Source organism: Bidens hawaiensis, unplaced genomic scaffold, assembly GCF_021521415.1.
Source record: "Bidens hawaiensis isolate Kalapana, Puna unplaced genomic scaffold, B.hawaiensis_p1.1 tig00031093_1, whole genome shotgun sequence".
NCBI lineage: Eukaryota > Viridiplantae > Streptophyta > Magnoliopsida > Asterales > Asteraceae > Bidens > Bidens hawaiensis.
In genome coordinates, this window is record NW_027495204.1 from 187,215 (window position 1) to 213,542 (window position 26,328).

At 37.0% G+C, this 26,328-nt stretch overlaps 1 protein-coding gene and 1 pseudogene across 1 annotated transcript; both read left to right on the forward strand.

The window, feature by feature from the left end:
- Positions 1-10,321: 10,321 nt before the first annotated feature.
- On the forward strand, positions 10,322-13,179 carry LOC143581530 (trimethyltridecatetraene synthase-like). Its single transcript, XM_077064295.1, has 2 exons — positions 10,322-11,254; positions 12,443-13,179. The coding sequence occupies exons 1-2, from the start codon at positions 10,352-10,354 to the stop codon at positions 13,067-13,069; spliced, it is 1,530 nt and encodes a 509-aa protein (XP_076920410.1). The 5' UTR covers positions 10,322-10,351; the 3' UTR covers positions 13,070-13,179.
- Positions 13,180-19,092: 5,913 nt separating this feature from the next.
- LOC143581537 (flavonoid 3'-monooxygenase pseudogene) lies at positions 19,093-19,980 on the forward strand (annotated as a pseudogene).
- Positions 19,981-26,328: the final 6,348 nt, after the last annotated feature.

Here is a 26,328-nt window from a genome sequence, read left to right on the forward strand (position 1 = left end):
AATCGTATCAAAAAATAAAACATGACTAATAAGAAATAAAACATTACTAGTAATAAACAAAACAAAACTAGTTAATAAAAAAAGCAAAACTAAAAATTACTTGAAATTTGATCGTGTTACAAATTAAGTTACTAAAACAAATAAAAATTACAAGTCTTCAAACTCTTCTTCTTAGACTTCATCCCCGTCTTCTTCACCACCCGGCATGCTAAACTTTCTGACACATAGTCAAAGATGAATTAGAAGGGAAAATTTTTGGAATTATTAAATTTGAGGGACAAAAACAGAATCTCTTTTCAAAATATGTTAGTTTTAGAAAATTTCAAGTTGTAATATTGATGCTCATCGATTATACATATAAAGCTAATTTCTATTGTGTTGGCTAATGATTATTATCACTTTTTAAGGTATTACAATAAACGAAAAAAACTGGATTAAAAATCCAATAACTAATATGGATTTTGGAGGATCATAAATTGATATTAGGTATTACTATTCTTAGTGTTAGAGCATTCATTCTCGATATGTCATTTACTTTTATCTTTATAATTACATTAAAAATCACTATATTTTTAATTAAATAATACACTTTTTTACATTTATCATTATTTTTTTCTTTCATCCACTCACAGTCATTTTTAACAAATATTTAAAAATTATGAAGTTTGAACCGTGTTTCTCCAAATTTATTCATGAAATTTAACATTTTTTCTATTTTCCACTTACAACCAGTCACTAAAAATTGAAGTACACAATCACATCTTAGAGCGTTTGTATCCTATCCAATATATTTTATGTGTGAGATTTTAATAATATAGGGAGTAGTTTAGGTTAATGTGAGTGAATGAGTGAGAAACGGTAATTATATTTATGTATATTTGAAAAACCACTGTTCATAATTTATATTTTTTTAAATATTTTTTTAAAGTGGTTGTGGGTAGAGGTGATAAAAATTGTAATGATAAATGTGTATAAAATTGTCATTTAATTGAAAAAAAGAGAAAAATATAGTGATTTTTAATGTAATTTTAGATTTGAAAGATAAAAAAATAAATGAGAATGCTCTTATAGGAAGTTGTTCTGAATGCTCTCAGTAATATAAGATTTTGTTTTTCTAATCATAATATATGGTTATGTAAGACCAATGAACATATCATTAAAAGAACATACTCTTAAGTCTAGCTAGGGTGGGAGTCATTTTGGGAGTCATTTTAATCTTTTTGTAGTATTGGATACTTGTAGAACTTGAGGTGTCGTTTAGCTAGCCTATCGTTTTGGGCTTTTTTACATACACCATATGGTGTTTCTAAAACACCCAACTAATATGTCGCGGATCGGCCGATATGCGGCGTATTGCTTGGGTGTTTTGGAAACACGTGTTTTTTTGTCATTTTGCTGTTTTTTTTTGTTTTATTATGTTTTTGTCTTTTTGTTGTCTTTTCTTTTATATATTTTCTTTTGTTTGTTTTGTTTTTTTGGTTCGGGTAACCTTTTTTTGATCGGTTTTGGAAGGTCACAACGAACCAACAATTTTAAAATTAAAAACGAACAAAATAAAACAAACGACTTTTATATAATAATTAGTACATAACGACTTATGTTTGCTTTCTTTTTTTGTATTACAGGTGTAACAGATTTTTTGTCTGTTTTAAAGTAATCACGAAACAACAATTTTAAAATTGAATACGAACAAAATAAGCATAACGCATAACCAGATTTATAAAATAATAATAATTAATACATTACGAGTTCGAAAAAAAAACCAAACGAATTCGGGAAAAAGTAACAGCATACAAAAAAGAAATCTAAAATGCGGCACCACCCGCGTCGTCATCGTTCCCCTCCTCGTCGAAACGTGGCGGTGTTACTATGTACTGGGCTCCATGCTGCTGGACAGACATATAACCAACCATCCAGCTGATTTGACTGCGAATCTGTGACACGTCAAGCTCTAGTCTCCGCAGCCAGGAGTCAGTGGCCGCATCCAAACTCATGGCGCGATGTGTACGCGGAACGTGCTATGGGTGCTGATGCGGTGGCTGTTAGGAACACGATAAGTTAACGTTATTAAGACGAAGATACAAAAAAAAATTAAAGGATAAAATATAACGTACCTGATCACCGTCCTCCTCGGCGACCTGAATATCCACCTCCGGCTCCTCGATTGGCGGAGGCTCAAAAAGTGGGACCTCTACGTATGGGCGAGAATCGAAATTAGTGACCAGGTGATACCGGCGGTTAATCTTCTTGACGATTTGCATGCCCTGTGCCCGTGCACGGTCCAGCTCTCGCGGCGAAAGCGGCGGCGGAATGGTTAGGTCTTCCGGTCGGTTCTCGTAGCCCAAAGCAATCGCAATCCGCGTAACGAACGTGCCACCGACCAATTTCCCGCGGCGCTGCCTGTGCTAGCAAATGGCGAAGTAGTCGCTGAAACTGCGAGCTAGGTTGCAGTGTCTCCCCGTAAGCAGGCATTGCAAAAAAAAAAAAAAAAAAAAACCGGTCACGGAGGTTGTAGTGCTCTGCCCTGTGGTGACGACCCTGTACGGTCTGAGCGATAAGCCTGTGTAGGTACCTGTACAAAAAAAACAATAAAATATTATTATAATATAATATAATATAATATATTATATTATATTATATTATATTATATTATATTATATTATATTATATTATATTATATTATATTATTATATTATATTATATTATATTATATTATATTATATTATATTATATTATATACAAACCTGTGCAACGGGTCCCTGATGGCTGAGGCTTTGCAGTCTGCCGCGTATTCTCCGCGGATTATAGGCCAAGGTGTATCGCTAATCGCCGTCCAAAAACGCCTCAACACGTCATCTGGTGTTTCGTGTATGCTCGCCGTCCAAACTGGGTCGGTTAAATCCTGAAATGTGTACAAGCCCAGCGCTAAGGCAAACTCCTCCATTGATAGAAAACGCTCCACCCCGAACATACGGAACCGAACCTCCGCCTGACTGGTATCCGCACCATCAGCCAACATCTCGACCTGCCGATCTCCCTCCGGGCGTGGTCTGAAACAATATTTACACGTTGGTTAAATCTACTTTATTTATAAGTTAATTGAAAAGGAAAAAAAATACCTGAAAACGAACGTAGAGTAAAACTTGAGCGTGAGAGCCCGGTACGATGGATGCAGGGCGGTAAACAATGTCTCCCATGGTGTATCCGTCCCAACAATTCTTTCTATCATGTCTTCCGCCCAAACCATTTTTATAAACTCCCAAGACAAGGTCGAGGAAGGTTGTGGCTCCATTTTCCGAAGCTACGTAAACCGGATATGATATTGGGACTCCGGGTCAAACCTCAAATGATTGTAATCATCAAGTAGTTCATCCCATTCAATGTATCTATCCGCCATCTATGTTTAACATATAAATATAACCCGTTATTGTCAAACCCGTTTCATTATCAACCCAAAATCCCGTAACCGAACCCGTAACCAAAATCCCGTAACCAAACCCGTTTCATTATCAACCCCAAAATCCGACCAAGTTTGTTGAACACATATGTATTAAACAAATTTGGTCAAACCCGTTTCATTATCAACCCGTTATTTTCAAACCCGTTTCATTATCAACCCCAAAATCCCGTAACCAAACCCGTAACCAAAATCCCGTAACAAAACCCGTTTCATTATCAACCCCAAAATCCGACCAAGTTTGTTAAACGCATGTGTATCAAACAAACTTGGTCAAACCTGTTTCATTATCAACCACAAAATCCCGTAACCAAAATCCCGTAACCAAACCCGTTTCATTATCAACCCCATTATCAACCCCGTATGATTATGAATCCAAACTAGATGTATCAAACAACTTTGTTAAACACATATGAAAACTAAACACATATGAATCCAACCCCGAATCCTGTAACTAAACCCGTATGAAACCCGTTTTGAAAACCTATATCAAAATCATATGAAAACTAAACACATATGATATAAATAAAGACGAAGTTACCTTATTATTGCCGGGTCATATGGATTTGGTGTTGTTAAACAAATACGATGTTCGGGACGGCGGACGGCGATTAGGGTTTGTGCTTGAAATGGGGTCGGGTTTGAGTGTGAATGTGTAACAAGATGGGGGAGGACGGCGATTAGGGTGACGTTTATAATTTGATATGCCGCGTATCGATCTATATGCGGCGTATCTGATCTACTTTTAATTATTTTAATATTTCTGGTTTTATATTATTTTTAATTTATATAATTTGTCATGATAATTTTAATTTGTTCAAAAAAAGTATATTATCGAAAGTATTTAAGTTAGATATTTTATCATGTTTTATATTTTTAAATATCATGTTTTATATTTTTAAATATTTTTTTTAATTTATTATGGAAAATATTATTTTAAAAAATATATTATTTTAAAAAATATATTTTTAAGTTATACATTTTATCAAGTTATTTTTATTTAAAAATTGTTGATAACACAAACATTTTATTCCTAATTATTCATAATAATACAAAACATTTTATTGATAGTATCTCAAACATTTTACAAATCATCCTAAATAAGTTGGCTCTTCAGTTTGCACTCGCCAAGTTTCCCTTATTCGCAGATACTCTTTTATACGATCTTCGTACAAAGACCTCCATTCGTGCGCCGCTGCATTGGCGTATCCTTCCCATTGACGTGCTGGTAGCGGCACGGGGAAATTCCCTTCTAATTGTATGTTGAGCCAATGATTATCCTTAACATTTAAGACTACTATTACCGGAATATGAGATAGTGGTTTCGGACTCATTCTCATTGGGAAGTAACTCTTACTGGAAGTCAGATGGAGATTGATTAAAACACAGTCATACGTTTAAGCCACTACGTGTCCGTGCCCAGGTAACGTAAACCACCTACTCTTTTGCTGGAATAAAGCAGACGTTGAGTAGTCCAGCGAATCATGACCGTGTCATAATTACCGGTTATCTCATAGTTCAACCTGTGCCTCCACCACGATTTGTTAGTGTCTATCTCATTCCTCATGCTTGCTCTGACCTCATTCCAGTTCATTTGACGCATGCCTAAGCCGACATCGATTGCTCTGAAACCGTAATTACCATATGGCTTTACATCTATTATTCCTAAAATGAACGGGTATGCCCAGGTGGGAATTATGTGCCTATAACGTTCTATGATTGGGACGTCCTTTGGGTCACGCAGTAATGGAAAACCAAGGTCGGTTGGAATCTCTTGATTTTTAGATGAGCGTTTCGGTGGTTTAGGTATCTTAAACCGGGTCTGAGACTGGGAAAGCGACAACGAATGGGTGGGGGTTTCGGGTGTTGGTTCCCGTGACAGGGAGGGGGCGTAGGAGTTGTGTCTGTTGGGATCAAAAGACGGGGAGGGGGCGTAGGAGCTATGTCTGTGGGGATCAAAAGACGGGGATGGGGCGTAGGAGCTGTGTCTGTGTGGATCAGTTGACGGGGACGGGGAGTACGAGCTGTGTCTGTGGGGATCAGTTGACGGGGAGGGGGAGTACGAGCTCTATCTAGGGGTTTCTCTTTTCTTGGCTTGTTGGTTTAGATTTGGACGCCCCCTAGGGTCCTCTCGTTTCTCAGACTCCTCCTTGTTTGATTTCCCAGGAAGAACAGACATTATCTTTGAGAATAGACTTTTTTTTTTGCATTCGGTTGTTTAGTCCTAGAACTTGTTTTTTCACATCTTCCAGTTCCGCTTCATAGTCTGGTTCTTCGTGTCGAACAAACGCCGGACTGAAATCGAGCTTCCTCCAAAAGGGGTCTATGTCTTTTAATGGAATACGTATATTGTTAATAGTGTACCAGTTAAGCTTACAAGCACACGACAAGCCCCATGATGTTTGTAACCGGTGGTCGCACCCCGCTCCCGTATCTTGCAATGTGTAAAGCAAAGTCAGCTCTTTGTCAAGTTTAGCGATAGAAAAAAGTGACACCCTATTATGTAGCTTTTCAAACAAAGTCAACTTGTGGAACTTCTTGATCCTAATACGGGAGTCTTCAAGGGTTGCACCGATTTCTTCCATTTGGGAATTCACCACTTCAAGGGCAAATGCCGCAATAGAATCCAGCGAATTGTTCAGCCTCGCAAGGTATCTCTTCAAGTTTGCGTGCTGGCCCTCTACTCTGTTTTTTGTATGCTCGCCGAAGTTTAGTCGGCCGTCAATCCAGCAGGACACGAACTTCTCTTTGTAGGGTACCAACCAGTTATCACGAATATAATACCAAGCCTCTACAAACAAATAATAAAAAAAACATTTTAGGCAATATACAACTAGATTCTAAAATCATGTGTACATACGGGACATAAAAAAAAAGCATTTTACCATGCCTGCCGTGTCCAGCTAACGTTGCATCCATTTGACCGCAGTTGTACTCGAACATAGATTTTGTTGGCGACGAGTAGAGTACTTTCCACCAGTAAGAGAATGACTCAAAGATATCTGTCTGAAAAAGACTCTTATGTTTTTTCTGTATGTTCTGGAAGATGTGCCACCTACAAAGGTTTTTGGTAGCATTGGGAAAGACTTTTTCACAGGATTTCATCAAGGCTTGGTCCTTGTCAGTCAGGATGACACGCGGCTCCCTACAATCGACGAGCATGCTCCCTAAAGATAACCGTGTGCGCAATACAGAAATACTTTGATGTCGACGTCACACCAACAAACTGAACAAACGGCCACCTGTACATGTTGGTGTTGTACGTCGTGTCAATCAGCAACAAATCTGGGAACACACGCCACATGGTATGCAACTTCTCGTGACAAAAGAAAACATTCTCCGTCCTATTGATGGAAGGATTCTCCCATGTATAAAAGGTAAACCCATGAGTTTGAAGAAAGTTTTCAAGTACCTACGTTGGGTTCAACAAAAAATTAATAAATATTACAAGGATTCTTATTAAACATCAGAATTATAATAAAATTAATATAATAAAATGATATTATAAATAATATTCTTATTAAATCTTACAGAATATATATATTTTATATATAATAAAACAAAATAATATATATTCAAAATAATAAATATTAAAAAGAGTTTTACAAAATAATAATATTCTAACAACAAGTACCTGCATGGGGGTGTCACCAATTTTATCTTGGTCATCAACAAGCTTCACGACGTTGTATATATCCCTAGTAATACATTTGTTACCGGGAAAACGTTTCTTTATGGCTGACTTAATTTTAGTAGGCCTCAGACCCTGCCTATGCAACGCCGCAACCATATCAATTTCCTCGTCGGTCAGTTTCCTTAGTGCCGGGTGCCCCTCCTCAAACAAAACGGGATCGTGGTTGTGCGTCTCGTTGACAACCTCTAGCTTCCAACAACCACCTGGCGCGTTGTACCTACCGACAAGTTTACATGGACAACCCCTTTTAATACTCCCGGTATGCCTCACCGTTGCCTTGAGTTTTCGTTCCCCACCTCGATTGCATACAAGTTCAACACTTCTGTTCCTTGAACGTTGGACTGAGATAACACAACCATGCTTACGTCCTGTCTTCTTAACCCAATCCACCAACTCAGCAACAAAATCAAAATACTGAAATCAAGCAATGTTAATAAAGTAATATTTAGTAACGTGTTGAAAAAGAATAATAGTAATTATTTTTTAAAAAAATATGGGTTATACATTATTAGTTACATAAGAAAATGTCGTCTCCCGTATGTAACGATCACCATCATCATCATCATCATCATCATCATCAACATCCTCATCGCCTCCTTCGCCGTGAGCCTCTTGAATGCCATCAACTACGTTGCTCATGACTGGTCTTGACACGTATGGTTGCTCTCCTAAAGGTAACTGGTACGAATTTGAGTTCCGTAATACGGACCGTCTACATGTAACCGCTGGTACGAATTTGAATTCCGTAATACTGACCATAAGACTCCTCGACTCTGGCCTCATATGTATTCGACGATGTCCTATTATCCTCCGGCCACGAAGGGTGACTACCTCCGTATATGATATACCCCTGATAAAAATGTTGGCAAGGCAACGTATAATATTTAAAATATAACTAACGCGCTATTGTAGTATATAAATACACTAAATAACCTAGTCAGAATTTGGTAAGTCAAACTGCTTGATATTTCCATACCCCGGCTCATGGTTCGAGTCATGAAGTTCATTCAAATCTGGCAAGCCCGACTGCTCCGGCTGATCGTTGTGTTCGTAGCCCGACTGCTCGTCGTTCCCGTCACCAAACAAAATATCATATAAATCCATTATATTTTAACAAACACAAAACACAAATCTGCACATTAGTCTGGGAAGACACGATATATGTAGAGAAAGGGAGACGGATGTGACCAAAATCAAATTATTATGTTTGTATTCTATACGCGGCGTATTGATCGATCCGCGGCATATTGAGTACAGTCAACCTGGGACTATCAAATCAAGTCATACATCGTACATGATACGCCGCCTATCGGCCGATACGCGACAGATCAAGTCAATAATTTGATTTTGGTCACATCCGTCTCCCTTTCTCTACATATAACGATATATGTAGAGAAAGGGAGACGGATGTGACCAAAATCAAATTATTGACTTGATCTGTCGCGTATCGGCCGATAGGCGGCGTATCATGTACGATGTATGACATGATTTGATAGTCCCAGGTTGACTGTACTCAATATGCCGCGGATCGATTAATACGCCGCGTATAGAATACAAACATAATAAGACAAAACCTTTGGACATAATAGGACAAAACCTCTGATACGCCTCATATCGGCCAATACGCCGCATAGTGAGTGAGTGTTTAAATTTTTGGGTGATGTCGATAGTAAGACCCATCGTTTCTCAGCCCATCTCTTTGAAAACAAATAAATTCTTCAATTATTGTTCGCTTTCTTTTTCTTTTTATAATATTTCCAAGTAGTCTCACATGTCAAATTAATTATTGTGATACACACAGTCACCCTAGCTTTTTCACAAATTAATTATTGTGAAACGCAAATAGTATGGTTTTTTTATATTATAATTACTATTGTATTATATATATATTTTTTTGTTTTTAACTTAGAAGAAAATTTATAATATATCTAAACCTATTTTAATTATGTTTGGTTACATTTTTTTATATATTTAGTTTAAAATAAAGTATTAAATGAATCATCTATGTGTTCATTTAAGTGTGTTTGTTTATATCCGTTTATGTTTGTTTGTGTTCGTTTACGTCTGTTCATATATGTTCATTTATGTTCGATTTTGTTGATGAGCTGTTATTTAAATTTTAAATTAACGCACATTTACACGGGTTTGTTAAGAGATTATTAAGATTATAAACTAAGTCAGGCATGCTTTTATAAATTTAAGACAACACAATTAGTAATCCGCCACCAATAACACCCACTATAGGCATGGAATCAAGGTTGGCATGGTGGTAGTATGAATGATTAAGATGAAAACAAGTTGATCCAGATATGGTTTCATAATTAAACAAAAGATAAGGTGAGACCAGATCTGAACCGGTAGCCGATTAACCAGTGTTTATTTGCCGATTATAGAGAAATCTAACAAAGAATGGGTGGTTAATTAAATAGGTGACGATGGTGGTTGATGCATGAGAGGGGATGTTGACAATAGTGGGTGGTAATAAGAAGTTAACCAGTGATGGTGAGGATAGACCGACGACGGAGACTATGTAGAGAGGTTAAATTAGGGTATGATGAAAGGTTTAACAAATAAATGATATGTTATAATTCGTTTAAGGGATATCCGGGTTTGGTGAAACTCATGTCTCGCGAAAATTATTGTTTGGTGATGAAAGAATTTCACCAATAAATGAGATGTTGTACCCATTTAAGGCCCATCCGGGTTCAATGAGACCTATGACCCGCTTATTATTATTATTTTTTTAAACTTAAACGGGTTAAACGTATAGAATTTCACCATTCAAAAATGAAGCATTCCGGTGGTGCCGTTGTGTGTGTGTGTGTGTGTGTGTTGGGGGGGGGGATGTTAGGGAAATTAGAGAGCGACACCCGAATTTTTTGGTAAACAATTATAAAAAGAATAAATATATTATATTTAATAAAAAAATTTATAATTTTTATCACTTGTCACTCTCACGTTAAACCTCATCATTTTTAAACTTATGTTAAATAAATTTATAATAATATTTATCACAACCTATGAAAATTAAAAGACAGATAATTGAAAAAGTTATATACAAGGTCTCGAAAACTTACCATTTCTAAAATATATTCAAATGATTTTTTTGGTGAAAAATGTTGGTACATTGACAGTTTGGTAATTTTCCATTATAAATACCCTCTAGCTAGAATGATCCAACTTCATCCACACCAGCAACAATGGAATCTCTTTCATGGCTTATTCTAGCCACTTTAATCTCTCTACTTATAATATTTAAGTTACTAAACAACCATCATGGCCGTAAAAACTTCCCCCCAGGCCCTCAACCATGGCCTCTCATTGGCAACCTTAACCTCATTGGCCCTCTCCTTCACCAATCTCTACACCAATTGTCCCAAACATATGGCAAACTCATGTACCTCAAGTTCGGTTCGACTCCGGTTGTAGTTGCATCATCCCCAGAGATGGCTAAGCAGTTCTTGAGGACCCATGACCGTATTTTTGCCTCTCGCCCACCAACTGCATCCGGGAAGTATTTAACGTATAACTATCGCAATATCACATGGTCTCCTTATGGACCTTATTGGAGACAAGGCAGGAAAATATTTCTTGATGAGGTTTTTAGCTCAACTAGGCTTGGTTCTTCCCAATACATTCGTGATGAAGAAATGCAAAGTTTTCTCTCTCGGCTACACAAGTTTTCGGGAGATCCTATCGTGCTAAAAGACCATGTGTCACGTGCGAATCTAAGTGTGATTAGTAGGATTGTTATGGGCCGTACGTACTATAGTGAGTCAGTGGACGAGAAGGAGATCGTGAGACTTGATGAGTTTCAAAAGATGTTGGATGAAGTGTTCGAGTTGAGTGGAGTGTTAGTTATTGGGGATTGGATGCCATGGCTAAGGTTTATGGATATTCAAGGGTATGTGAAGAGGATGAAGGCTTTGTTTAAGAGATTGGATAGGTTTTATGATCATGTGTTGGAGGAGCATAGAGCTCGAATGAAGGCTGTAGGGGACGGTTTTGTAGTGAAAGATATGGTGGACTTGTTGATAAAGTTGGCTGATGATCCTAATCTCGAGGTCAAGCTCGATCCTGATGGCGTCAAGGCGTTTATTCAGGTACAATTCCTCGGATAATCCTTTTGGGATGTGTACTAATCATTTTTAAATTAAGTAAATAATCGGTGCTACTCCAAATCTATATTCGAATAGTTCAAAAGAAACCACGAGTGAGTATGGAAGTTCTGTTATGAAAAACGTACATGGAATTAGATCAAAGATCGTCCATAGAATTATCTTCTTTTTTTTAACTAAGAAAACAAACTCTTTTTTTTTAACTAAGAAAACAAACTTTCATTTCACAAAAAATGATTGCAATTATACGACATTTAACACACGCAGGAGTTGAGATTGATCAAAATACCCTGAGATGCTGCTATACAGACAAACCAAATAAAACTCCCAATGTTGTGTAATTATTAAGGGGTACCCTTCTTTTGACTGAGGCCACGTGTAGGCAGGGGGTGACTCAACGCGTTCAGAAGCTTAAAATTAAATAAATAACTAAAATGCAGAGGCTTTTACTTTTCTTTTTATATATATATATATATATATATGATAATATGCAGTGATAATGGGTACGTGACATTCCTCTTTAACGTGTGGCCCATAATTGAATTATTAATTCTAGAAAAAACCCATAATACAAACCTCTATTTTAAATTGAGACCCTATAAAACTGGAGGCCTAAATCCTTATTTGATTTACTCACGAGACTGTCCTGGCAGGGGCCTCTATGATAACAACCCTGTTGTTAGCATCTTAATATTTATTGCTATATCCAATTGGATGTAGTGGATATATCTAACTATTGATTGAACTTCTTGAGTTGTCAGCTAGTTTGGGTTGTTTTTCTCCAGCCCATGTTGAACGCTTTGCCACTCTTGTTCTTTTGCAGCTGGATTATCAATCAGCTGTATAAATCATAACTTTCTTTCTTCGTATTAATTAAGATTACCAGCTCTTGCATGAATAGATTCCTGTTGAAGTGTAGAAATGCCGTGGCTCTATTTTGTAGAATTATATATCTAAGGGATTTACGCGTACATATATTAGTTCCCGAGTTACAGATAATTATGCAGGAAAATACGAACACATTTATAGAACTATGAGAACCATGCAACTTATTATGCGTTGATGATTAACTATTTATAGGAGTACAACGAGAATAATCATTAAGAAATTAAACCTAATCAAATGAGAATATTCAGTGATATATAAAAACCTAATCATATATGTTACATACAGGATCTGATAGCTGGTGGAACTGATACAGCCTCAACAACTGTGGAATGGGTGATGTCTGAGCTAATCAAACAGCCTCATCTAATGAAGAAGGCAACCGACGAGCTTGATAGGGTTATTGGTAGAGAAAGATGGGTCCAAGAGACCGATTTCCCGAATCTCCCGTTCATAAATCTATTTCTAAAAGAAAGCATGAGGTTGCACCCAGTGGTTCCCTTACTAGCACCACATTTAGCCCTTGAAGATTGCAAAGTGGCAGGTTATGATATCGCAAAAGGCACGGCGGTTTTCATCAACACATGGAGCATGGGGCGAGACTCAGATTTTTGGGAGGACGCAGAGAGTTTCCGACCCGAGAGGTTTTTGGGTAGGGTCATCGATGTTAAAGGCCAGCATTTTGAGTTGTTACCATTTGGATCGGGTCGGAGGATGTGCCCGGGTTATAACCTTGGATTGAAGATGATGAGGTCATTACTTGGGAACTTATTGCACGGGTTTAATTGGAATTTACCTGACAATATGAAGATCGAAGATATAGATATGGAAGAGGTGCATGGCTTGACTACGCAAAGGAAGTTCCCGTTAGTTGTTGTCCCGAAGCCTCGGTTAGCCACTCATTTGTATAACTAAATACTAGATTGATGTCACACCTTAATAAACTAGCGTAATATGTATGCCGATACATTTAAACAGGGTCCCAATGCATCGGCACAAGTAATAAACAGGGGCATTTCTTTGAATATTTTTGAAGTTTTTCTTTCGTCTTTGAAATCATATCAACTGTACGTTTGCCTCTAAATGACAACTCCTTTTGTTACACACTAAAAGTAAATTGCTAATACTAAAGGACTTATGGGATAATAATCTCCTGATATAGTAGTTATTGAGGTGTTGAAAACAATAAACATACCAGTTATTTGTTTGATAATGCCCAACTCAATAGAGTGAATTCCTTATTGAATCGCCATTACGACCTTCAAGAGTACCATGATATTGGATTAATCTTTCTTTTTACTACATACCTTTTTCAAACATGTTACATGTTGAATTCCCTCTTGTAGCCTTGTAGGTACGTCCCTAGTCGGACCTAAGCAAATGAATTTGCTTCTTTACAAAAGTTTTGTTATCTACAATATCTTTTGTTCGAGCTAATTATATCACGTAACATTTGTCTAAAAGCCTCTTTTGCATTTTTAATCATTTTTAGACCGTCTTGTTTTATGACGCGCAACAATTTAATATATCTATATCTAAGCAAATATATCTAATCAGTCTATAATTAAGCTAATGTATTTCAACCTGTGCCTCCACCACAATTTGTTAGTGTCTATCTCATTCCTCATGCTTGCTCTGACCTCATTCCAGTTCATTTGACGCATGCCTAAGCCGACATCGATTGCTCTGAAACCGTAATTACCATATGGCTTTACATCTGTTATTCCTGAAATGAACGGGTATGCCCAGGTGGGAATTATGTGCCTATAACGTTCTATGATTGGGACGTCCTTTGGGTCACGCAGTAATGGAAAACCAAGGTCGGTTGGAATCTCTTGATTTTTAGATGAGCGTTTCGGTGGTTTAGGTATCTTAAACCGGGCCTGAGACTGGGAAAGCGACAACGAATGGGTGGGGGTTTCGGGTGTTGGTTCCCGTGACAGGGAGGGGGCGTAGAAGTTGTGTCTGTGGGGATCAAAAGACGGGGAGGGGGCGTAGGAGCTATGTCTGTGGGGATCAAAAGACGGGGATGGGGCGTAGGAGTTGTGTCTGTGTGGATCAGTTGACGGGGACGGGGAGTACGAGCTGTGTCTGTGGGGATCAGTTGACGGGGAGGGGGAGTACGAGCTCTATCTAGGGGTTTCTCTTTTCTTGGCTTGTTGGTTTAGATTTGGACGCCCCCTAGGGTCCTCTCGTTTCTCAGACTCCTCCTTGTTTGATTTCCCAGGAAGAACAGACATTATCTTTGAGAATAGACTTTTTTTTTGCATTCGGTTGTTTAGTCCTAGAACTTGTTTTTTCACATCTTCCAGTTCCGCTTCATAGTCTGGTTCTTCGTGTCGAACAAACGCCGGACTGAAATCGAGCTTCCTCCAAAAGGGGTCTATGTCTTTTAATGGAATACGTATATTGTTATAGTGTACCAGTTAAGCTTACAAGTACACGACAAGCCCCATGATGTTTGTAACCGGTGGTCGCACCCCGCTCCCGTATCTTGCAATGTGTAAAGCAAAGTCAGCTCTTTGTCAAGTTTAGCGATAGAAAAAAGTGACACCCTATTATGTAGCTTTTCAAACAAAGTCAACTTGTGGTACTTCTTGATCATAATACGGGAGTCTTCAAGGGTTGCACCGATTTCTTCCATTTGGGAATTCACCACTTCAAGGGCAAATGCCGCAATAGAATCCAGCGAATTGTTCAGCCTCGCAAGGTATCTCTTCAAGTTTGCGTGCTGGCCCTCTACTCTGTTTTTTGTATGCTCGCCGAAGTTTAGTCGGCCGTCAATCCAGCAGGACACGAACTTCTCTTTGTAGGGTACCAACCAGTTATCGCGAATATAATACCAAGCCTCTACAAACAAATAATAAAAAAAACATTTTAGGCAATATACAACTAGAATCTAAAATCATGTGTACATACGGGACATAACAAAAAAAGCATTTTACCATGTCTGCCGTGTCCAGCTAACGTTGCTTCCATTTGACCGCAGTTGTACTCGAACATAGATTTTGTTGGCGACGAGTAGAGTACTTTCCACCAGTAAGAGAAGGACTCAAAGATATCTGTCTGAAAAAGACTCTTATGTTTTTTCTGTATGTTCTGGAAGATGTGCCACCTACAAAGGTTTTTGGTAGCATTGGGAAAGACTTTTTCACAGGATTTCATCAAGGCTTGGTCCTTGTCAGTCAGGATGACACGCGGCTCCCTACAATCGACGAGCATGCTCCCTAAAGATAACCGTGTGCGCAATACAGAAATACTTTGATGTCGACGTCACACCAACAAACTGAACAAATGGCCACCTGTACATGTTGGTGTTGTACGTCGTGTCAATCAGCAATAAATCTGGGAACACACGTCACATGGTATGCAACTTCTCGTGACAAAAGAAAACATTCTCCGGCCTATTGATGGAATGATTCTCCCATGTATAAAAGGTAAACCCATGAGTTTGAAGAAAGTTTTCAAGTACCTACGTTGGGTTCAACAAAAAATTAATAAATATTACAAGGATTCTTATTAAACATCATAATTATAATAAAATTAATATAATAAAATGATATTATAAATAATATTCTTATTAAATCTTACAGAATATATATATTTTATATATAATAAAACAAAATAATATATATTCAAAATAATAAATATTAAAAAGAGTTTTACAAAATAATAATATTCTAACAACAAGTACATGCATGGGGGTGTCACCAATTTTATCTTGGTCATCAACAAGCTTCACGACGTTGTATATATCCCTAGTAATACATTTGTTACCGGGAAAACGTTTCTTTATGGCTGACTTAATTTTAGCAGGCCTCAGACCCTGCCTATGCAACGCCGCAACCATATCAATTTCATCGTCGGTCAGTTTCCTTAGTGCCGGGTGCCCCTCCTCAAACAAAACGGGATCGTGGTTGTGCGTCTCGTTGACAACCTCTAGCTTCCAACAACCACCTGGCGCGTTGTACCTACCGACAAGTTTACATGGACAACCCCTTTTAATACTCCCGGTATGCCTCACCGTTGCCTTGAGTTTTTGTTCCCCACCTCGATTGCATACAAGTTCAACACTTCTGTTCCTTGAACGTTGGACTGAGATAACACAACCATGCTTACGTCCTGTCTTCTTAACCCAATCCACCAACTCAGCAACAAAATCAAAATACTGAAATCAAGCAATGTTAATAAAATAATATTTAGTAACGTGTTGAAAAAGAATAATAGTAATTATTTTTTTAAAAAAATATGGGTTATACATTATTAGTTACATAAGAAAATGTCGTCTCCCGTATGTAACGATCACCATCATCATCATCATCATTAACATCCTCATCGCCTCCTTCGCCGTGAGCCTCTTGAATGCCATCAACTACGTTGCTCATGACTTGTCTTGACATGTATGGTTGCTCTCCTAAAGGTAACTGGTACGAATTTGAGTTCCGTAATACGGACCGTCTACATGTAACCGCTGGTACGAATTTGAATTCCGTAATACTGACCATAAGACTCCTCGACTCTGGCCTCATATGTATTCGACGATGTCCTATTATCCTCGGGCCACGAAGGGTGACTACCTCCGTATATGATATAACCCTGATAAAAATGTTGGCAAGGCAACGTATAATATTTAAAATATAACTAACGCGCTATTGTAGTATATAAATACACTAAATAACCTGGTCAGGATTTGGTAAGTCGTACTGCTTGATATTTCCATACCCCGGCTCATGGTTCGAGTCATGAAGTTCATTCAAATCTGGCAAGCCCGACTGCTCCGGCTGATCGTTGTGTTCGTAGCCCGACTGCTCGTCGTTCCCGTCACCAAACAAAATATCATATAAATCCATTATATTTTAACAAACACAAAACACAAATATGCACATTAGTCTGGGAAGACACGATATATGTAGAGAAAGGGAGACGGATGTGACCAAAATCAAATTATTATGTTTGTATTCTATACGCGGCGTATTGATCGATCCGCGGCATATTGAGTACAGTCAACCTGGGACTATCAAATCATGTCATACATCGTACATGATACGCCGCCTATCGGCCGATACGCGACAGATCAAGTCAATAATTTGATTTTGGTCACATCCGTCTCCCTTTCTCTACATATATGTTTATGTAGAGAAAGGGAGACGGATGTGACCAAAATCAAATTATTGACTTGATCTGTCGCGTATCGGCCGATAGGCGGCGTATCATGTACGATGTATGACATGATTTGATAGTCCCAGGTTGACTGTACTCAATATGCCGCGGATCGATCAATACGCCGCGTATAGAATACAAACATAATAAGACAAAACCTTTGGACATAATAGGACAAAACCTCTGATACGCCTCATATCGGCCAATACGCCGCATAGTGAGTGAGTGTTTTAATTTTTGGGTGATGTCGATAGTAAGACCCATCGTTTCTCTGCCCATCTCTTTGGAAACAAATAAATTCTTCAATTATTGTTCGCTTTCTTTTTCTTTTTATAATATTTCCAAGTAGTCTCACATGTCAAATTAATTATTGTGATACACAGTCACCCTAGCTTTTTAACAAATTAATTATTGTGAAACGCAAATAGTATGGTTTTTTTATATTATAATTACTATTGTATTATATATATATATTTTTTGTTTTTAACTTAGAAGAAAATTTATAATATATCTAAACCTATTTTAATTATGTTTGGTTACATTTTTTTTATATATTTAGTTTAAAATAAAGTATTAAATGAATCATCTGCTTAATGTTTTATACTTATTCATATGTGTTCATTTAAGTGTGTTTGTTTATATCCGTTTATGTTTGTTTGTGTTCCTTTACGTCTGTTCATATATGTTCATTTATGTTCGATTTTGTTGATGAGCTGTTATTTAAATTTTAAATTAACGCACATTTACACGGGTTTGTTCAGAGATTTTTAAGATTATAAACTAAGTCAGGCATGCTTTTATAAATTTAAGACAACACAATTAGTAATCCGCCACCAATAACACCCACTATAGGCATAGAATCAAGGTTGGCATGGTGGTAGTATGAATGATTAAGATGAAAACAAGTTGATCCAGATATGGTTTCATAATTAAACAAAAGATAAGGTGAGACCAGATCTGAACCGGTAGCCGATTAACCAGTGTTTATTTGCCGATTATAGAGAAATCTAACAAAGAATGGGTGGTTAATTAAATAGGTGACGATGGTGGTTGATGCATGAGAGGGGATGTTGACAATAGTGGGTGGTAATAAGAAGTTAACCAGTGATGGAGAGGATAGACCAACGACGGAGATTATGTAGAGAGATTAAATTAGGGTATGATGAAAGGTTTAACAAATAAATGATATGTTATAATTCGTTTAAGGGATATCCGGGTTTAGTGAAACTCATGTCTCGCGAAAATTATTGTTTGGTGATGAAAGAATTTCACCAATAAATGAGATGTTGTACCCATTTAAGGCCCATCCGGGTTCAATGAGACCTATGACCCGCTTATTATTATTATTTTTTTAAACTTAAACGGGTTAAACGTATAGAATTTCACCATTCAAAAATGAAGCATTCCGGTGGTGCCGTTGTGTGTGTGTGTGTGTGTGTGTTGGGGGGGGGGATGTTAGGGAAATTAGAGAGCGACACCCGAATTTTTTGGTAAACAATTATAAAAAGAATAAATATATTATATTTAATAAAAAAATTTATAATTTTTATCACTTGTCACTCTCACGTTAAACCTCATCATTTTTAAACTTATGTTAAATAAATTTATAATAATATTTATCACAACCTATGAAAATTAAAAGACAGATAATTGAAAAAGTTATATACAAGGTCTCGAAAACTTACCATTTCTAAAATATATTCAAATGATTTTTTTGGTGAAAAATGTTGGTACATTGACAGTTTGGTAATTTTCCATTATAAATACCCTCTAGCTAGAATGATCCAACTTCATCCACACCAGCAACAATGGAATCTCTTTCATGGCTTATTCTAGCCACTTTAATCTCTCTACTTATAATATTTAAGTTACTAAACAACCATCATGGCCGTAAAAACTTCCCCCCAGGCCCTCAACCATGGCCTCTCATTGGCAACCTTAACCTCATTGGCCCTCTCCTTCACCAATCTCTACACCAATTGTCCCAAACATATGGCAAACTCATGTACCTCAAGTTCGGTTCGACTCCGGTTGTAGTTGCATCATCCCCAGAGATGGCTAAGCAGTTCTTGAGGACCCATGACCGTATTTTTGCCTCTCGCCCACCAACTGCATCCGGGAAGTATTTAACGTATAACTATCGCAATATCACATGGTCTCCTTATGGACCTTATTGGAGACAAGGCAGGAAAATATTTCTTGATGAGGTTTTTAGCTCAACTAGGCTTGGTTCTTCCCAATACATTCGTGATGAAGAAATGCAAAGTTTTCTCTCTCGGCTACACAAGTTTTCGGGAGATCCTATCGTGCTAAAAGACCATGTGTCACGTGCGAATCTAAGTGTGATTAGTAGGATTGTTATGGGCCGTACGTACTATAGTGAGTCAGTGGACGAGAAGGAGATCGTGAGACTTGATGAGTTTCAAAAGATGTTGGATGAAGTGTTCGAGTTGAGTGGAGTGTTAGTTATTGGGGATTGGATGCCATGGCTAAGGTTTATGGATATTCAAGGGTATGTGAAGAGGATGAAGGCTTTGTTTAAGAGATTGGATAGGTTTTATGATCATGTGTTGGAGGAGCATAGAGCTCGAATGAAGGCCGGCATTTTGAGTTGTTACCATTTGGATCGGGTCGGAGGATGTGCCCGGGTTATAACCTTGGATTGAAGATGATGAGGTCATTACTTGGGAACTTATTGCACGGGTTTAATTGGAATTTACCTGACAATATGAAGATCGAAGATATAGATATGGAAGAGGTGCATGGCTTGACTACGCAAAGGAAGTTCCCGTTAGTTGTTGTCCCGAAGCCTCGGTTAGCCACTCATTTGTATAACTAAATACTAGATTGATGTCACACCTTAATAAGCTAGCGTAATATGTATGCCGATACATTTAAACAGGGTCCCAATGCATCGGCACAAGTAATAAACAGGGGCATTTCTTTGAATATTTTTGAAGTTTTTCTTTCGTCTTTGAAATCATATCAACTGTACGTTTGCCTCTAAATGACAACTCCTTTTGTTACACACTAAAAGTAAATTGCTAATACTAAAGGACTTATGGGATAATAATCTCCTGATATAGTAGTTATTGAGGTGTTGAAAACAATAAACATACCAGTTATTTGTTTGATAATGCCCAACTCAATAGAGTGAATTCCTTATTGAATCGCCATTACGACCTTCAAGAGTACCATGATATTGGATTAATCTTTCTTTTTACTACATACCTTTTTCAAACATGTTACATGTTGAATTCCCTCTTGTAGCCTTGTAGGTACGTCCCTAGTCGGACCTAAGCAAATGAATTTGCTTCTTTACAAAAGTTTTGTTATCTACAATATCTTTTGTTCGAGCTAAATATATCACGTAACATTTGTCTAAAAGCCTCTTTTGCATTTTTAATTATTTTTAGACCGTCTTGTTTTATGACGCGCAACAATTTAATATATCTATATCTAAGCAAATATATCTAATCAGTCTATATTTAAGCTAATGTATTTCTTATGTATAGGGCTGTAATTAAACGAACCAAAGTTCAGCAACAGTTCGTGTAACATTCGGTTGAAAGTTCGTTAATGTTTGTTCGTTTAATAATGAACGAACATGAACAAGAAATTCCGTTTAATAAATGATATTACAACTAGTTACATCCAATTAATAGTAACAAATATTTTTACTTGTGTGTTACGTTGTAGCGGGTTGAATGTATTACATGTTCAAAAAAATGCATTATATGTTCGAAAGTTATCATGCGTTGTGGCGGGTACGTCGCACGAATCCAAGTGGTATCGATTTAATTCGCTATGGTAAAAGTTTGGTGGCAAAAGTTTCATTACTAAAGTTGAGGGGTCAAAAAGTAAATATGCAAGTTGAAAGAACAAAAGTCTTATTACCAGAGTTAACGGGTCAAAATGTAATATGTAAAACTAACTTGAGGGACCAAAAAGTATATATGTGAAACTTTTATTACAAAGTCTATTGAACCAAAGTTTGTAAGGTGCTGCTTGTTTTTTTCAGGGGTAAAATATCTGCAGTCTGCGGACCACATCTACAGACATCTGTAGAGGAGGTGGACCAAATCTTTGCAGTCTGCAAGAAGAACACTTTTTGTTTTTTAACGTCTATAGATTGCTAAAATAAACTGGTGGTGGTTTAAGAACTGTGGTAGTGGGTGATGGTGGTGCTGAATGGTGATAGTGGTAGTGGTGGTAGATAGCGGTGGTGAACGATGGTGGTAGGCGGTGGTGGGTGGTGGACGGTGGTAGTGGCAGACGATGGGTGGTGATGTACGATGGTGGTGGCAAACGGTGGGTGGGTGGTGGGAGTATATGGTGGTGATGGCGAATGATGGGTGGTGGCGGTGGTGGTGGTGGTTGATAGCAATGGTGAACGATGGTGGTAGACGGTGGTGGTGGGTGGTGGCCGGTGGTAGTTGCAGACGGTGGGTGGTGATGGACGATGGTGGTGGTAAACGGTGGGTGGGTGGTGGGAGTATATGGTGGTGGTGGCGAACGACGGGTAGTGGTGATGGTGTTGGGTGGTGGCGGGAACGGTGGGTGGGGGTGGTGGACAGCGGGTGTTGGTTGGGTTTGGTGTTTTAACCTTCTGCAGACCTTTATAGATATCAGAATTGGATGCACCAAGAAGAGCTTGCGCATACATCTTTTAATTAAACGTCTTCGATAAAACAAACATTCTTCAGATAGCAATGTCTGCGCGTGGTCTACGCGACACAGACAAAAGAGGCTGCAGAAACCTTTTAAAAAAAACAAACAACACCTAAATATAGTTAAAAAGCATGTATACCATACCCCCAAAGTCTAAATAACCTAGCAACCTGTAAACTATTTGTTTATTTCCACACCACTGAAAGAAAGCAATATAAAGTTGATAGAAACCTAACATTGGGTGATAAAATAATCTCTTAGAGTAAAAAAAACACAAATCATGCTCAGCTGCAGCTGCAGCTGCAGCTGCAGCTGCTGAAGATATAAGGTGTTTACCCGATGTTGACTAAAATAATGTTACGTCATCACAACCTCGCCAGGTCCTGACGATATATGTTGGCACGTATGTATGTATCATACATGAGCAAAATAAGTATGAAACAATAATAGGCAAAATGTATTTCTGGTCAAGCCAACTTTGACCCGTATAAAAATTAAAAAGTTATCGTGTGTAACCAGATAAACAATTTTGGGCAAAATGTAGAGCCAGTCCAACTTTTATCCGTAAAAAACGGCCATTTTGACCCATTACCCGACAAACCTAGTTGGCTAAATGATGATGTAGCTAGTTTCAAATGAGTGAATGCTTGCCACACCGATTTTATTTTGATGCGCTACACATGGAAATAACATGCAACTGTAAGAAGTATTGGGCTTTAATAGTGAAATTAAGAAAACAAATAAAGGTTAGAAAGTGGAGTCCAATTATTCCAATCATTAAAAACAAAGAGTTTACTTAAGACAAATGCAACCAACTTTGCTATGGTTTCGTATACCTTCCTTTACTTTCTCTTCAGAGCTTGTCCTCTTCCTTCTAATGAAATTTCTTAAATCTGCACATGTTGTTGCATGACTATTATATATCACATATGGGCTACTTAAAGTTAAAACATGAGAAAATAATAATATGCACATGTTATTGTTGCATGACTACCATATATGGAAACATTTATTTTGGTATGATTATGATTGGTAGGCTGGTCCACTGTAGTAGGGGTTTTAATTTGGTATTTTCAAGGGGTATCATGGGGTTGGGGTTTTTCTAAAAAATCCCACAAATTTGGTCTTATTATGTTTTTTATTTTAATTTTTTATGTTTTTTTCTCTGTTTTTATGTTTTATGTTTTAATTTTTTTTTTCTTTTTTTTATTATTTTTATATAATAATTTTGTTTAAAAAGATGTGTTTTTATAACAAAATTTTTTTACCATAACAATAAACACATATATACATCAAATCGAAACATTATTATATACAAAACATCGAGTTTGTACAAACTAAAACAAATATATTCAAACTATAGAAACAGCGTGTTATCGATGTCGGGGCTGTAAATGTCGCATCGTGAACATCAACGTGGTCGTCGGCCTTGCGTCTGACGCCCGATCCCTGACCGTCGTCGTCCACATCGTCGTCCCATCCGCGTCTAACGCCCAACGTGCTTGTCTCATGATCAAAAGTAGGTGGAGGTGGTACGATGGTGTAACGTACTCGACCGCTCGATCTCATACGTCACAAGCCACTAAAAATGATCAACTGATGACAGTGTTGTAGCGCGGTGTCATCTGTTAGAGGCGCAGATACCTATGGGAATGGTCGGTATAAGCCTGAAACTGTAGATATGGGTACCCAACTAGTATATCGTCACCCTCTACCAGATTCGGCACCTGGCCCTGCTCATGCTCATGCTCAATCTCCATCTCCATCTCCATCTCCAGCTCGTCCTCCATTTTTGATAATTAAATAATAATAAATATTGTAATAATTAAATTATAATAATAACAATAATAATAATAATAATAAGATATAACGGTGGTAGTAGTAGTAGTAGTAATAATAATAATAATGAATTAATAATAATATTCACATCCATACATGGCCCTTTTAACAAGAGGGGGGGTTAAAAGGGCCCTTATATGTCGCGTATATGTTATATGCGGCATATAGGTCCCCTTTAACCCCATACATGGCCCATTTTAACAAAAGGGAGGTTAAAAGGGGACCTATATGTCACGTATAGCGCTATAAGCGATATATAGGTCCCTTTTAACTCCCGTTTTATTAAAAGGGCCATGTGTAGATGTGAATTTATTTATTTATTATAATTATTATTATTATTGTTATTCTTTATTATTATTGTATATTATATATTATTGTTATTAATATTATGTATTATTATTATTGTTATTACGTAATATTATTATTATTATTATTTATTCATTATTATTTTTATTACTACTACTATTATTATTATCATACAAACAAACACCCACTCGTTCTACAACTTTTTACAGAAATATGTGAGTCTATATACAGAAATATGTATAACGATATTCCAACTTTTATACAGAATTACGTCAATCTAAAATACAATTGTTTAGGCGGGGCGGGGCAAGCTTGACTTATGTGGTATGAAGAAGACGACTGGCCTCCATAATCCGACCTGTCAATAGGTAACCGGTACATTGGCTCACTGTAAAATTGTTCAAGTTGACTCTCGTAAGCGAAATACTCCTGAAAAACGTAATGGTAAGATATATTAGTTAAAAATCAAATAACGACTTTATATTAAACGCATTCATAAGGGCTTGGTCCGCGTCAATCAGTATCACCCGTGGCTACATACTGTCACACCCCGACCAAAGGCGGCGAAACATGCCGGGGTGCAACGGATTGCCCAAAACACAAGACACTATTAAAGTGACAATATTTAATCAACTCATTTAAATTCATAAAATCATAACACATCACATAACTTGTTCACACAATAACCGATTTCAAACATAGTAAAGAATATATCGTTCGTTTTGCTAATATCCTATAGTCTTGACAACGTTTTTCTTCAAGTTCTCGAGTCAACCTAAATTCAAACCTGTAACATTGCATAAAATAGAATTTGTCAACACAAAGGTTGGTGAACAATTTCATAGTTTTGAACAATAAGTATGTAATAGGAAATTCCACAACTTGTATACAAAACAATAAATAATAGCAACAATTTAGATAATGAAATCGTTAATAAGAATACATTAACGACACCTTGCTATGAGAGAATACCAAATAGCTTCGGATTTATATGAAATCGTTAATAAGAATGCATTAATGACACCTTACTATAAGAGAATACCAAATAGCTTCGGATTTATATGAAATCGTTAATAAGAATACATTAACGACACCTTGCTATAAGAGAATACCAAATAGCTTCGGATTTATGAATCAACCAACCAAAAGCGGTAAACACATTAGCATATAAGCATGTAAACATAGAACACCAAATCGAGCATTTATTTAAGTAAAGTATACAATAACATTTGTGGTTTAAGACTCAAGTATAAAACGTTTAGTCTAAATAAGTATGCAATATCACTGATGCGTGTGCGAGTGTGGCTTGTAAAATATGATGGATTGGATATTTAGCTTTTGCACAAGATCGTGTTTTAAATTTATAAGAATGATTTCTACAACGACTAAACGCACACAAAATAGGCAAGTGTACCTATCGTATATGTAGAATAGTATTGGTAAGAACCAAGTATCGATCCGTGGACACAAATGTTTCTAATAATGAATATTCGTTTTACTTTAATCGGAGGTTTTAATCATTTTGAGGTTAATTTTTAAACTTTTATAAAATATATATACTTAAAAATAATATATAGGTGACCAAGACAAGAGATTCTAAACAAGTAATTCAATTATATGAAGGTTATCATCTAAGATCAAGAATCCACTCCATTTTATCATTGATAATTAATACGTAAACATGTGGTAAAACTTGCCGTAGTAATATATGATAGATAGCTCCTCATTTCTAAGCGAGCATCTATGACAAAAAGGGAGTAGCATGTGCATTTTAAAGTCGACCCTTTCCTAATGTCATGCTACCTCGAGAATGTCAATTTAAGTTGGCAAGTAGTTTCGTAAAGTAGAAAGATTATGATTGACTCCGATTTCTCAAATACCAATTCTAACAACTTCGGGTGGTTGTAGTTAACTCACACAACCTCCCCTTGGTTGATTTAAGTAGGTTATACTTACACATTCCATTAACATATGATTTCTTTAACTAGCATGATATCCTAAGCAAAGCCATTTTCGGATTACCAATACTTAGAGCAATAGATCATAACTTATATCTAATCATTTCTAAATACAATATAAGGATCCATGTTTCGATAATTTATCAAAGTATTTCTATCTTTCAAGAACATGAATCGATCATGAATGATTGCCAATAGAATTCACAATCACCAACTTTGAATTGTTGATTTAAGATGGTG

What these genes read in the sequence shown, in the direction of transcription:
- LOC143581530 (XM_077064295.1), top strand. Translation starts at nt 10,352, where the DNA reads ATGGAATCTCTTTCATGGCTTATTCTAGCCACTTTAATCTCTCTACTT. An exon ending in GCGTCAAGGCGTTTATTCAG is followed by an intron (nt 11,255 to 12,442) that starts GTACAATTCCTC and finishes TGTTACATACAG; the next exon opens with GATCTGATAGCTGGTGGAAC.